Genomic DNA, 12,168 nt, shown 5'->3' with positions numbered 1-12,168 from the left:
CTGGGGCTATAGGGGACTGTATAATAATATGGATCAGGGGCTGTATAATAATATGGATCTGGGGCTATAGGGGACTGTATAATAATATAGACCTGGGGCTATAGGGGATTGTATAATAATATGGATCTGGTACTATAGGGGACTGTATAATAATATATAGATCTGGGGCTATAGGGGACTGTATAATAATATGGATCTGGGGCTATAGGGGACTGTATAATAATATAGATCTGGGGCTATAGGGGACTGTATAATAATATGGATCTGGGGCTATAGGGGACTGTATAATAATATGGATCTGGGGCTATAGGGGACTGTGTAATAATATGGATCTGGGGCTATAGGGGACTGTGTAATAATATGGATCTGGGACTATAGGGGACTGTATAATAATATGGATCTGGGGCTATAGGGGACTGTATAATAATAATATGGATCTGGGGCTATAGGGGACTGTATAATAATATGGATCTGGGACTGTATAATAATATGGATCTGGGGCTATAGGGGACAGTATAATAATATGGATCTGGGGCTATAGGGGACTGTATAATAATATGGATCTGGGACTGTATAATAATATGGATCTGGGACTGTATAATAATATGGATCTGGGGCTATAGGGGACTGTATAATAATATGGATCTGGGGCTATAGGGGACTGTATAATAATATGGATCTGGAGCTATAGGGGACTGTATAATAATATGGATCTGGGGCTATAGGGGACTGTATAATAATATGGATCTGGGGCTATAGGGGACTGTATAATAATATGGATCTGGGGCTATAGGGGACTGTATAATAATATGGATCTGGGGCTATAGGGGACTGTATAATAATATGGATCTGGGGCTATAGGGGACTGTATAATAATATGGATCTGGGGCTATAGGGGACTGTATAATAATATGGATCAGGGGCTATAGGGGACTGTATAATAATATGGATCTGGTACTATAGGGGACTGTATAATAATATGGATCTGGGGCTGTATAATAATATGGATCTGGGGCTGTATAATAATATGGATCTGGGGCTGTATAATAATATGGATCTGGGGCTATAGGGGACTGTATAATAATATGGATCTGGGGCTATAGGGGACTGTATAATAATATGGATCTGGGGCTATAGGGGACTGTATAATAATATGGATCTGGGGCTATAGGGGACTGTATAATAATATGGATCTGGGGCTGTATAATAATATGGATCTGGTACTATAGGGGACTGTATAATAATATGGATCTGGGGCTATAGGGGACTGTATAATAATATGGATCTGGGGCTATAGGGGACTGTATAATAATATGGATCTGGGGCTATAGGCGACTGTATAATAATATATAGATCTGGGGCTATAGGGACTGTATAATAATATGGATCTGGGGCTGTATAATAATATGGATCTGGGGCTATAGGGGACTGTATAATAATATGGATCTGGTACTATAGGGACTGTATAATAATATAGATCTGGGGCTATAGGGGACTGTATAATAATATGGATCTGGTACTATAGGGGACTGTATAATAATATATAGATCTGGGGCTATAGGGGACTGTATAATAATATGGATCTGGGGCTATAGGGGACTGTATAATAATATAGATCTGGGGCTATAGGGGACTGTATAATAATATGGATCTGGGGCTATAGGGGACTGTATAATAATATGGATCAGGGGCTGTATAATAATATGGATCTGGGGCTATAGGGGACTGTATAATAATATAGACCTGGGGCTATAGGGGATTGTATAATAATATGGATCTGGTACTATAGGGGACTGTATAATAATATATAGATCTGGGGCTATAGGGGACTGTATAATAATATGTATCTGGGGCTATAGGGGACTGTATAATAATATAGATCTGGGGCTATAGGGGACTGTATAATAATATGGATCTGGGGCTATAGGGGACTGTATAATAATATGGATCTGGGGCTATAGGGGACTGTGTAATAATATGGATCTGGGGCTATAGGGGACTGTGTAATAATATGGATCTGGGACTATAGGGGACTGTATAATAATATGGATCTGGGGCTATAGGGGACTGTATAATAATAATATGGATCTGGGGCTATAGGGGACTGTATAATAATATGGATCTGGGACTGTATAATAATATGGATCTGGGGCTATAGGGGACAGTATAATAATATGGATCTGGGGCTATAGGGGACTGTATAATAATATGGATCTGGGACTATAGGGGACTGTGTAATAATATGGATCTGGAGCTATAGGGGACTGTATAATAATATGGATCTGGGGCTATAGGGGACTGTATAATAATATGGATCTGGGGCTATAGGGGACTGTATAATAATATGGATCTGGGGCTATAGGGGACTGTATAATAATATGGATCTGGAGCTATAGGGGACTGTATAATAATATGGATCTGGGGCTATAGGGGACTGTATAATAATATGGATCTGGGGCTATAGGGACTGTATAATAATATGGATCTGGGGCTATAGGGGACTGTATAATAATATGGATCTGGGGCTATAGGGGACTGTATAATAATATGGATCTGGGGCTATAGGGGACTGTATAATAATATGGATCTGGGGCTATAGGGGACTGTATAATAATATGGATCAGGGGCTATAGGGGACTGTATAATAATATGGATCTGGTACTATAGGGGACTGTATAATAATATGGATCTGGGGCTGTATAATAATATGGATCTGGGGCTGTATAATAATATGGATCTGGGGCTGTATAATAATATGGATCTGGGGCTATAGGGGACTGTATAATAATATGGATCTGGGGCTATAGGGGACTGTATAATAATATGGATCTGGGGCTATAGGGGACTGTATAATAATATGGATCTGGGGCTATAGGGGACTGTATAATAATATGGATCTGGGGCTGTATAATAATATGGATCTGGTACTATAGGGGACTGTATAATAATATGGATCTGGGGCTATAGGGGACTGTATAATAATATGGATCTGGGGCTATAGGGGACTGTATAATAATATGGATCTGGGGCTATAGGCGACTGTATAATAATATATAGATCTGGGGCTATAGGGGACTGTATAATAATATGGATCTGGGGCTGTATAATAATATGGATCTGGGGCTATAGGGGACTGTATAATAATATGGATCTGGTACTATAGGGGACTGTATAATAATATAGATCTGGGGCTATAGGGGACTGTATAATAATATGGATCTGGTACTATAGGGGACTGTATAATAATATATAGATCTGGGGCTATAGGGGACTGTATAATAATATGGATCTGGGGCTATAGGGGACTGTATAATAATATAGATCTGGGGCTATAGGGGACTGTATAATAATATGGATCTGGGGCTATAGGGGACTGTATAATAATATGGATCAGGGGCTGTATAATAATATGGATCTGGGGCTATAGGGGACTGTATAATAATATAGACCTGGGGCTATAGGGGATTGTATAATAATATGGATCTGGTACTATAGGGGACTGTATAATAATATATAGATCTGGGGCTATAGGGGACTGTATAATAATATGTATCTGGGGCTATAGGGGACTGTATAATAATATAGATCTGGGGCTATAGGGGACTGTATAATAATATGGATCTGGGGCTATAGGGGACTGTATAATAATATGGATCTGGGGCTATAGGGGACTGTGTAATAATATGGATCTGGGGCTATAGGGGACTGTGTAATAATATGGATCTGGGACTATAGGGGACTGTATAATAATATGGATCTGGGGCTATAGGGGACTGTATAATAATAATATGGATCTGGGGCTATAGGGGACTGTATAATAATATGGATCTGGGACTGTATAATAATATGGATCTGGGGCTATAGGGGACAGTATAATAATATGGATCTGGGGCTATAGGGGACTGTATAATAATATGGATCTGGGACTGTATAATAATATGGATCTGGGACTGTATAATAATATGGATCTGGGGCTATAGGGGACTGTATAATAATATGGATCTGGGGCTATAGGGGACTGTATAATAATATGGATCTGGAGCTATAGGGGACTGTATAATAATATGGATCTGGGGCTATAGGGGACTGTATAATAATATGGATCTGGGGCTATAGGGGACTGTATAATAATATGGATCTGGGACTGTATAATAATATGGATCTGGTACTATAGGGGACTGTATAATAATATGGATCTGGGGCTATAGGGGACTGTATAATAATATGGATCTGGGGCTATAGGGGACTGTATAATAATATGGATCTGGGGCTATAGGGGACTGTATAATAATATGGATCTGGGACTGTATAATAATATGGATATGGGGCTATAGGGGACTGTATAATAATATGGATCTGGGGCTATAGGGGACTGTATAATAATATGGATCTGGGGCTATAGGGGACTGTATAATAATATGGATCTGGGACTGTATAATAATATGGATCTGGTACTATAGGGGACTGTATAATAATATGGATCTGGGGCTATAGGGGACTGTATAATAATATGGATCTGGGGCTATAGGGGACTGTATAATAATATGGATCTGGGGCTATAGGGGACTGTATAATAATATGGATCTGGGACTATAGGGGACTGTGTAATAATATGGATCTGGAGCTATAGGGGACTGTATAATAATATGGATCTGGGGCTATAGGGGACTGTATAATAATATGGATCTGGGGCTATAGGGGACTGTATAATAATATGGATCTGGGGCTATAGGGGACTGTATAATAATATGGATCTAGGGCTATAGGGGACTGTATAATAATATGGATCTGGGGCTATAGGGGACTGTATAATAATATGGATCTGGGGCTATAGGGGACTGTATAATAATATGGATCTGGGACTGTATAATAATATGGATATGGGACTATAGGGGACTGTATAATAATATGGATCTGGGACTGTATAATAATATGGATCTGGGGCTATAGGGGACTGTATAATAATATGGATCTGGGGCTATAGGGGACTGTATAATACTATGGATCTGGGACTGTATAATAATATGGATATGGGACTATAGGGGACTGTATAATAATATGGATCTGGGACTGTATAATAATATGGATATGGGGCTATAGGGGACTGTATAATAATATGGATCTGGGGCTATAGGGGACTGTATAATAATATGGATCTGAGGCTATAGGGGACTGTATAATAATATGGATCTGAGGCTATAGGGGACTGTATAATAATATGGATCTGGGGCTATAGGGGACTGTATAATAATATGTATCTGGGGCTATAGGGGACTGTATAATAATATGGATCTGGGGCTATAGGGGACTGTATAATAATATGGATCTGGGACTATAAGGGACTGTATAATAATATGGATCTGGGACTGTATAATAATATGGATCTGGGACTGTATAATAATATGGATCTGGGACTGTATAATAATATGGATCTGGGGCTATAGGGGACTGTATAATAATATGGATCTGGGGCTATAGGGGACTGTATAATATATAGATCTGGGGCTATAGGGGACTGTATAATAATATGGATCTGGGGCTATAGGGGACTGTATAATAATATGGATCTGGGGCTATAGGGGACTGTATAATAATATGGATCTGGGGCTATAGGGGACTGTATAATAATATGGATCTGGTACTATAGGGGACTGTATAATAATATGGATCTGGGACTATAGGGGACTGTATAATCATATGGATCTGGGGCTATAGGGGACTGTATAATCATATGGATCTGGGGCTATAGGGGACTGTATAATAATATGGATCTGGGGCTATAGGGGACTGTATAATAATATGGATCTGGGACTATAGGGGACTGTATAATAATATGGATCTGGGGCTATAGGGGACTGTATAATAATATGGATCTGAGACTATAGGGGACTGTGTAATAATATGGATCTGGGGCTATAGGGGACTGTATAATAATATGGATCTGGGGCTATAGGGGACTGTATAATAATATGGATCTGGGGCTATAGGGGACTGTATAATAATATGGATCTGGGGCTATAGGGGACTGTATAATAATATGGATCTGGGGCTGTATAATAATATGGATCTGGGACTGTATAATAATATGGATCTGGGGCTATAGGGGACTGTATAATAATATGGATCTGGGGCTATAGGGGACTGTATAATAATATGGATCTGGGGCTATAGGGGACTGTATAATAATATGGATCTGGGGCTATAGGGGACTGTATAATAATATGGATCTGGGGCTATAGGGGACTGTATAATAATATGGATCTGGGACTATAGGGGACTGTATAATAATATGGATCTGGGACTATAGGGGACTGTATAATAATATGGATCTGGGGCTATAGGGGACTGTATAATAATATGAATCTGGAGCTACATGAGAAAAACTAATTTGGAGAAACAACTTTTCATTTTAGACAGAGAGAAAGAAGGAGTGCCAGAGAAAGGGGGTGGGTGTGTGTGTGTGGGGGTGTGTGTGGGGTGTGTGTGTGGGGGTGGATGTGTGTGTGTGGGGGTGTGTGTGGGGGTGTGTGTGGGGGTGGATGTGTGTGTGGGGGTGGATGTGTGTGTGGGGTGTGTGTGTGGGGGGTGGATGTGTGTGTGTGGGGGGTGTGTGTGGGGGTGTGGGGTGTGTGTGGGGGTGGATGTGTGTGTGGGGGTGTGTGTGGGGGTGGATGTGTGTGTGGGGGATGTGTGTGGGGGGTGGGGGTGGATGTGTGCATGTGGCTGTGTGTGTGGGGGTGGATGTGTGCATGTGGCTGTGTGTGTGGGGGTGGATGTGTGTGTGTGGGGATGTGTGTGGGGGTGGATGTGTGTGTGTGGGGATGTGTGTGTGTGGTGGATGTGTGCGTGTGGGGGGTGTGTGTGTGGGGTGGATGTGTGTGTGGGGGTGGATGTGTGTGTGTGGGGATGTGTGTGGGGGGTGTGTGTGGGGGGTGGATGTGTGTGTCGGGGTGGATGTGTGTGGGGGTGGATGTGTGTGTCGGGGTGGATGTGTGTGGGGGGTGGATGTGTCGGGGTGGATGTGTGTGGGGGGGTGGATGTGTGTGGGGTGTGTGTGGGGGTGGATGTGTGTGTGGGGGTGGATGTGTGTGTGGGGGTGGATGTGTGTGTGTGGGGATGTGTGTGTGGGGATGTGTGTGGGGGGTGGATGTGTGCATGTGGCTGTGTGTGTAGGTGTGTGTGTACCTCTTAACCACCTCATTGTCCACCATGGTGCTGTCCAACACCACTATGTGTTCAGGTATGGAGACGTGGACTGACAGCAGACCCAGAGTCATCAGACTGAGACAGGCCAGAGTGGCGCCCCCCGGGGACTCCAGGGAGAACTGCAACATCTGGAGAACGTGTGATTTAATTAACGGGACATTTATGAACTCCGTTACCTTATACAGGTGATCTCATTAAACCCAATTAAACAGTGTGTGAACTGAACAGAGGAATCAGCATCAGAGCTACATATGAAGGCTGTTGCAAATATGTTTAGGAAGTGGCACTGGCTTTTTCAGCTTTGGAGAGGAAACGTTTCACTCTTAAATACTACAAACCACAAGGGAACTAAACCCACCTCCGTGAGATCCAGAGGAGAGAGGGGTCAAGGCCGGGTGCTTTCCCCGACTCCGGCTCCTCCGTCTGGGTGAGAGGACAGGAGGCAGGGCCGGGTGCTGTCCCCGACTCCGGCTCCTCCGTCTGGGTGAGAGGACAGGAGGCAGGGCCGGGTGCTGTCCCCGACTCCGGCTCCTCCGTCTGGGTGAGAGGACAGGAGGCAGGGCCGGGTGCTGTCCCCCGACTCCGGCTCCTCCGTCTGGGTGAGAGGACAGGAGGCAGGGCCGGGTGCTGTCCCCGACTCCGGCTCCTCCGTCTGGGTGAGAGGACAGGAGGCAGGGCCCCCGGAGGTAGAGTCAACTCCATGGACGGTAAAAGACGAGACCTGTTCTTCCGCTTGGTTGTGGGCCGCGTTGTCCTCGTTCTCCTCCTCGTTCTCTGTGTTCTTCCCTCTGTCTTCCGTCTCCATATCTTCATCTTTCTCTTTTTCTCTCTCCTCCTCCCCTCTTTCCATATTCTTCATATTCTTCTCACTTCTCTCCTCCCCTCTCTCCGTGCCCACCGCCCCTATCTCCGTGCCCACCTCCCCTCTCTCCGTGCCCACCTCCCCTCTCTCCGTGCCCACCTCCCCTCTCTCCGTGCCCACCTCCCCTCTCTCCGTGCCCACCTCCCCTCTCTCCGTGCCCATCTCCCCTCTCTCCGTGCCCACCTCCCCTCTCTCCATGCCCACCTCCCCTCTCTCCATGCGCACCCACTTCTCCTTCTCCTTTCCTTCGTGTATGAAGACCGTGGAAGGGTGGTTGTCTCCAGTCCCGTTCTCACTCAAGGCCTGCATGAAGTCAAACACCTCTGTACACAGACCCATGGGCAGACGCCATGTAAAACACCTACAGGAGAGAGGAGAGTGGGGGGAGAGTGGAGAGTGGGGGAGAGTGGAGGTGGCGTGGGGGGAGAGTGGGAGGTGGCGAGGGAGAGAGTGGGAGGTGGCGAGGAGAGAGAGGAGAGTGGGGGGAGTGGGAGGTGGCGTGGGGAGACAGGAGAGTGGGAGAAGGCGTGGGAGAAGGCGTGGGGGGAGAGGAGAGTGGGGGGAGAGTGGGAGGTGGCGAGGGAGAGAGTGGGAGGTGGCGAGGGAGAGAGTGGGAGGTGGCGAGGGAGAGAGGAGAGTGGGGGAGAGTGGGAGGTGGCGAGGGAGAGAGGAGTGTAGGGGGGAGAGTGGGAGGTGGCGAGGGAGAGAGGAGAGTAGGGGGAGAGTGGGAGGTGGCGAGGGAGAGAGGAGAGTGGGAGGTGGCGAGGGAGAGAGGAGAGAGGGGGAGAGTGGGAGGTGGCGAGGGAGAGAGGAGAGAGGGGGGAGAGTGGGAGGTGGCGAGGGAGAGAGGAGAGAGGGGGGAGAGTGGGAGGTGGCGAGGGAGAGAGGAGAGAGGGGGTAGTGTTACTACCCTGTAGTAGTGTATCTGCCCTGTAGTAGTGTTATTTATTACCCTGTAGTAGTGTATCTGCCCTGTAGTAGTGTTACTAACCTGTAGTAGTGTTACTACCCTGTAGTAGTGTATCTGCCCTGTAGTAGTGTTACTAACCTGTAGTAGTGTTACTAACCTGTAGTAGTGTTACTACCCTGTAGTAGTGTTATTACCCTGTAGTAGTGTTACTACCCTGTAGTAGTGTTACTACCCTGTAGTAGTGTTACTACCCTGTAGTAGTGTTATTACCCTGTAGTAGTGTTATTACCCTGTAGTAGTGTTATTACCCTGTAGTAGTGTTATTACCCTGTAGTAGTGTTACTACCCTGTAGTAGTGTTATTTATTACCCTGTAGTAGTGTTATTTATTACCCTGTAGTAGTGTTATTTATTACCCTGTAGTAGTGTTACTACACTGTAGTAGTGTTACTACCCTGTAGTATTATTACCCTGTAGTAGTGTTATTTATTACCCTGTAGTAGTGTTATTTATTACCCTGTAGTAGTGTTATTTATTACCCTGTAGTAGTGTTACTAACCTGTAGTAGTGTTACTACCCTGTAGTAGTGTTACTACCCTGTAGTAGTGTTACTACCCTGTAGTAGTGTTACTACCCTGTAGTAGCTAGTAGTGTTACTACCCTGTAGTAGTGTTACTACCCTGTAGTAGTGTTACTACCCTGTAGTAGTGTTACTACCCTGTAGTAGTGTTACTACCCTGTAGTAGTGTTACTACCCTGTAGTAGTGTTACTACCCTGTAGTAGTGTTACTACCCTGTAGTAGTGTTACTACCCTGTAGTAGTGTATCTACCCTGTAGTAGCTAGTAGTGTTATTACCCTGTAGTATTATTACCCTGTAGTAGTGTTATTTATTACCCTGTAGTAGTGTTATTTATTACCCTGTAGTAGTGTATCTGCCCTGTAGTAGTGTTATTTATTACCCTGTAGTAGTGTATCTGCCCTGTAGTAGTGTTACTACCCTATAGTAGTGTTATTACCCTGTAGTAGGGTTACTACCCTGTAGTAGTGTTACTACCCTGTAGTAGTGTTACTACCCTGTAGTAGTGTTATTACCCTGTAGTAGTGTTATTACCCTGTAGTAGTGTTACTACCCTGTAGTAGCTAGTAGTGTTACTACCCTGTAGTAGCTAGTAGTGTTATTACCCTGTAGTAGTGTTATTACCCTGTAGTAGTGTTATTACCCTGTAGTAGTGTTATTACCCTGTAGTAGTGTTATTACCCTGTAGTAGTGTTATTACCCTGTAGTAGTGTTATTACCCTGTAGTAGTGTTATTACCCTGTAGTAGTGTTATTACCCTGTAGTAGTGTTATTACCCTGTAGTAGTGTTATTACCCTGTAGTAGTGTTATTACCCTGTAGTAGTGTTACTACCCTGTAGTAGTGTTACTACCCTGTAGTAGTGTTACTACCCTGTAGTAGTGTTACTACCCTGTAGTAGTGTTACTACCCTGTAGTAGTGTTACTACCCTGTAGTAGTGTTACTACCCTGTAGTAGTGTTACTACCCTGTAGTAGTGTTATTACCCTGTAGTAGTGTTACTACCCTGTAGTAGTGTTACTACCCTGTAGTAGTGTTACTACCCTGTAGTAGTGTTACTACCCTGTAGTAGTGTTATTACGCTGTAGTAGTGTTATTACCCTGTAGTAGTGTTACTACCCTGTAGTAGTGTTATTACCCTGTAGTAGTGTTACTACCCTGTAGTAGTGTTACTAACCTGTAGTAGTGTTACTACCCTGTAGTAGCTAGTAGTGTTATTACCCTGTAGTAGTGTTACTAACCTGTAGTAGTGTTATTACCCTGTAGTAGTGTTATTACCATGTAGTAGTGTTATTACCCTGTAGTAGTGTTATTAACCTATAGTAGTGTTATTAACCTATAGTAGTGTTATACCCTGTAGTAGCTAGTAGTGTTATTAACCTGTAGTAGTGTTATTACCCTGTAGTAGTGTTACTACCCTGTAGTAGTGTTACTACCCTGTAGTAGTGTTATTACCCTGTAGTAGTGTTATTACCCTGTAGTAGTGTTACTACCCTGTAGTAGTGTTACTAACCTGTAGTAGTGTTACTACCCTGTAGTAGCTAGTAGTGTTATTACCCTGTAGTAGTGTTACTAACCTGTAGTAGTGTTATTACCCTGTAGTAGTGTTATTAACCTATAGTAGTGTTATACCCTGTAGTAGCTAGTAGTGTTACTACCCTGTAGTAGTGTTACTACCCTGTAGTAGTGTTACTACCCTGTAGTATAGTGTTACTACCCTGTAGTAGTGTTACTACCCTGTAGTAGTGTTACTACCCTGTAGTAGTGTTACTACCCTGTAGTAGTGTTACTACCCTGTAGTAGTGTTACTACCCTGTAGTAGTGTATCTGCCCTGTAGTAGTGTTATTACCCTGTAGTAGTGTTACTACCCTGTAGTAGTGTTATTTATTACCCTGTAGTAGTGTTATTTATTACCCTGTAGTAGTGTTATTTATTACCCTGTAGTAGTGTTATTTATTACCCTGTAGTAGTGTTACTACCCTGTAGTAGTGTTACTACCCTGTAGTAGTGTTACTACCCTGTAGTATTATTACCCTGTAGTAGTGTTATTTATTACCCTGTAGTAGTGTTATTTATTACCCTGTAGTAGTGTTATTTATTACCCTGTAGTAGTGTTACTAACCTGTAGTAGTGTTACTACCCTGTAGTAGTATTATTACCCTGTAGTAGTGTTACTACCCTGTAGTAGCTAGTAGTGTTACTACCCTGTAGTAGTGTTACTACCCTGTAGTAGTGTTACTACCCTGTAGTAGTGTTACTACCCTGTAGTAGTGTTACTACCCTGTAGTAGTGTTACTACCCTGTAGTAGTGTTACTACCCTGTAGTAGTGTATCTACCCTGTAGTAGCTAGTAGTGTTATTACCCTGTAGTATTATTACCCTGTAGTAGTGTTATTTATTACCCTGTAGTAGTGTTATTTATTACCCTGTAGTAGTGTATCTGCCCTGTAGTAGTGTTATTTATTACCCTGTAGTAGTGCATCTGCCCTGTAGTAGTGTTACTACCCTATAGTGTTATTACCCTGTAGTAGCTAGTAGTGTTACTACCCTGTACTAGGGTTACTACCCTGTAGTAGTGTTACTACCCTGTAGTAGTGTTACTACCCTGTAGT

The 12,168-nt window shown here is 43.6% G+C and overlaps 1 protein-coding gene across 1 annotated transcript in view; it reads right to left on the bottom strand.

Annotated features, from left to right (window-relative positions):
- LOC124018417 (general transcription factor 3C polypeptide 1-like) overlaps nt 1-7,576 on the bottom strand; it is a 35,666-nt gene extending 28,090 nt beyond the window's left edge. The window contains exons 1-2 of the mRNA XM_046333727.1: nt 7,565-7,576; nt 7,186-7,334 (exon numbers count right to left, since the gene is read on the bottom strand). Coding sequence (XP_046189683.1) covers nt 7,186-7,334 — 149 coding nt within the window. The 5' untranslated portion in view covers nt 7,565-7,576. The remainder of the gene's footprint in view (nt 1-7,185; nt 7,335-7,564) is intronic.
- Between the last annotated feature and the right edge of the window lie 4,592 nt (nt 7,577-12,168).

This window comes from Oncorhynchus gorbuscha, unplaced genomic scaffold, assembly GCF_021184085.1.
Source record: "Oncorhynchus gorbuscha isolate QuinsamMale2020 ecotype Even-year unplaced genomic scaffold, OgorEven_v1.0 Un_scaffold_505, whole genome shotgun sequence".
NCBI classification, from domain to species: domain Eukaryota; kingdom Metazoa; phylum Chordata; class Actinopteri; order Salmoniformes; family Salmonidae; genus Oncorhynchus; species Oncorhynchus gorbuscha.
Note: the sequence above shows the minus strand (reverse complement) of the source record. Positions and strands in the feature narration are given on the sequence as shown.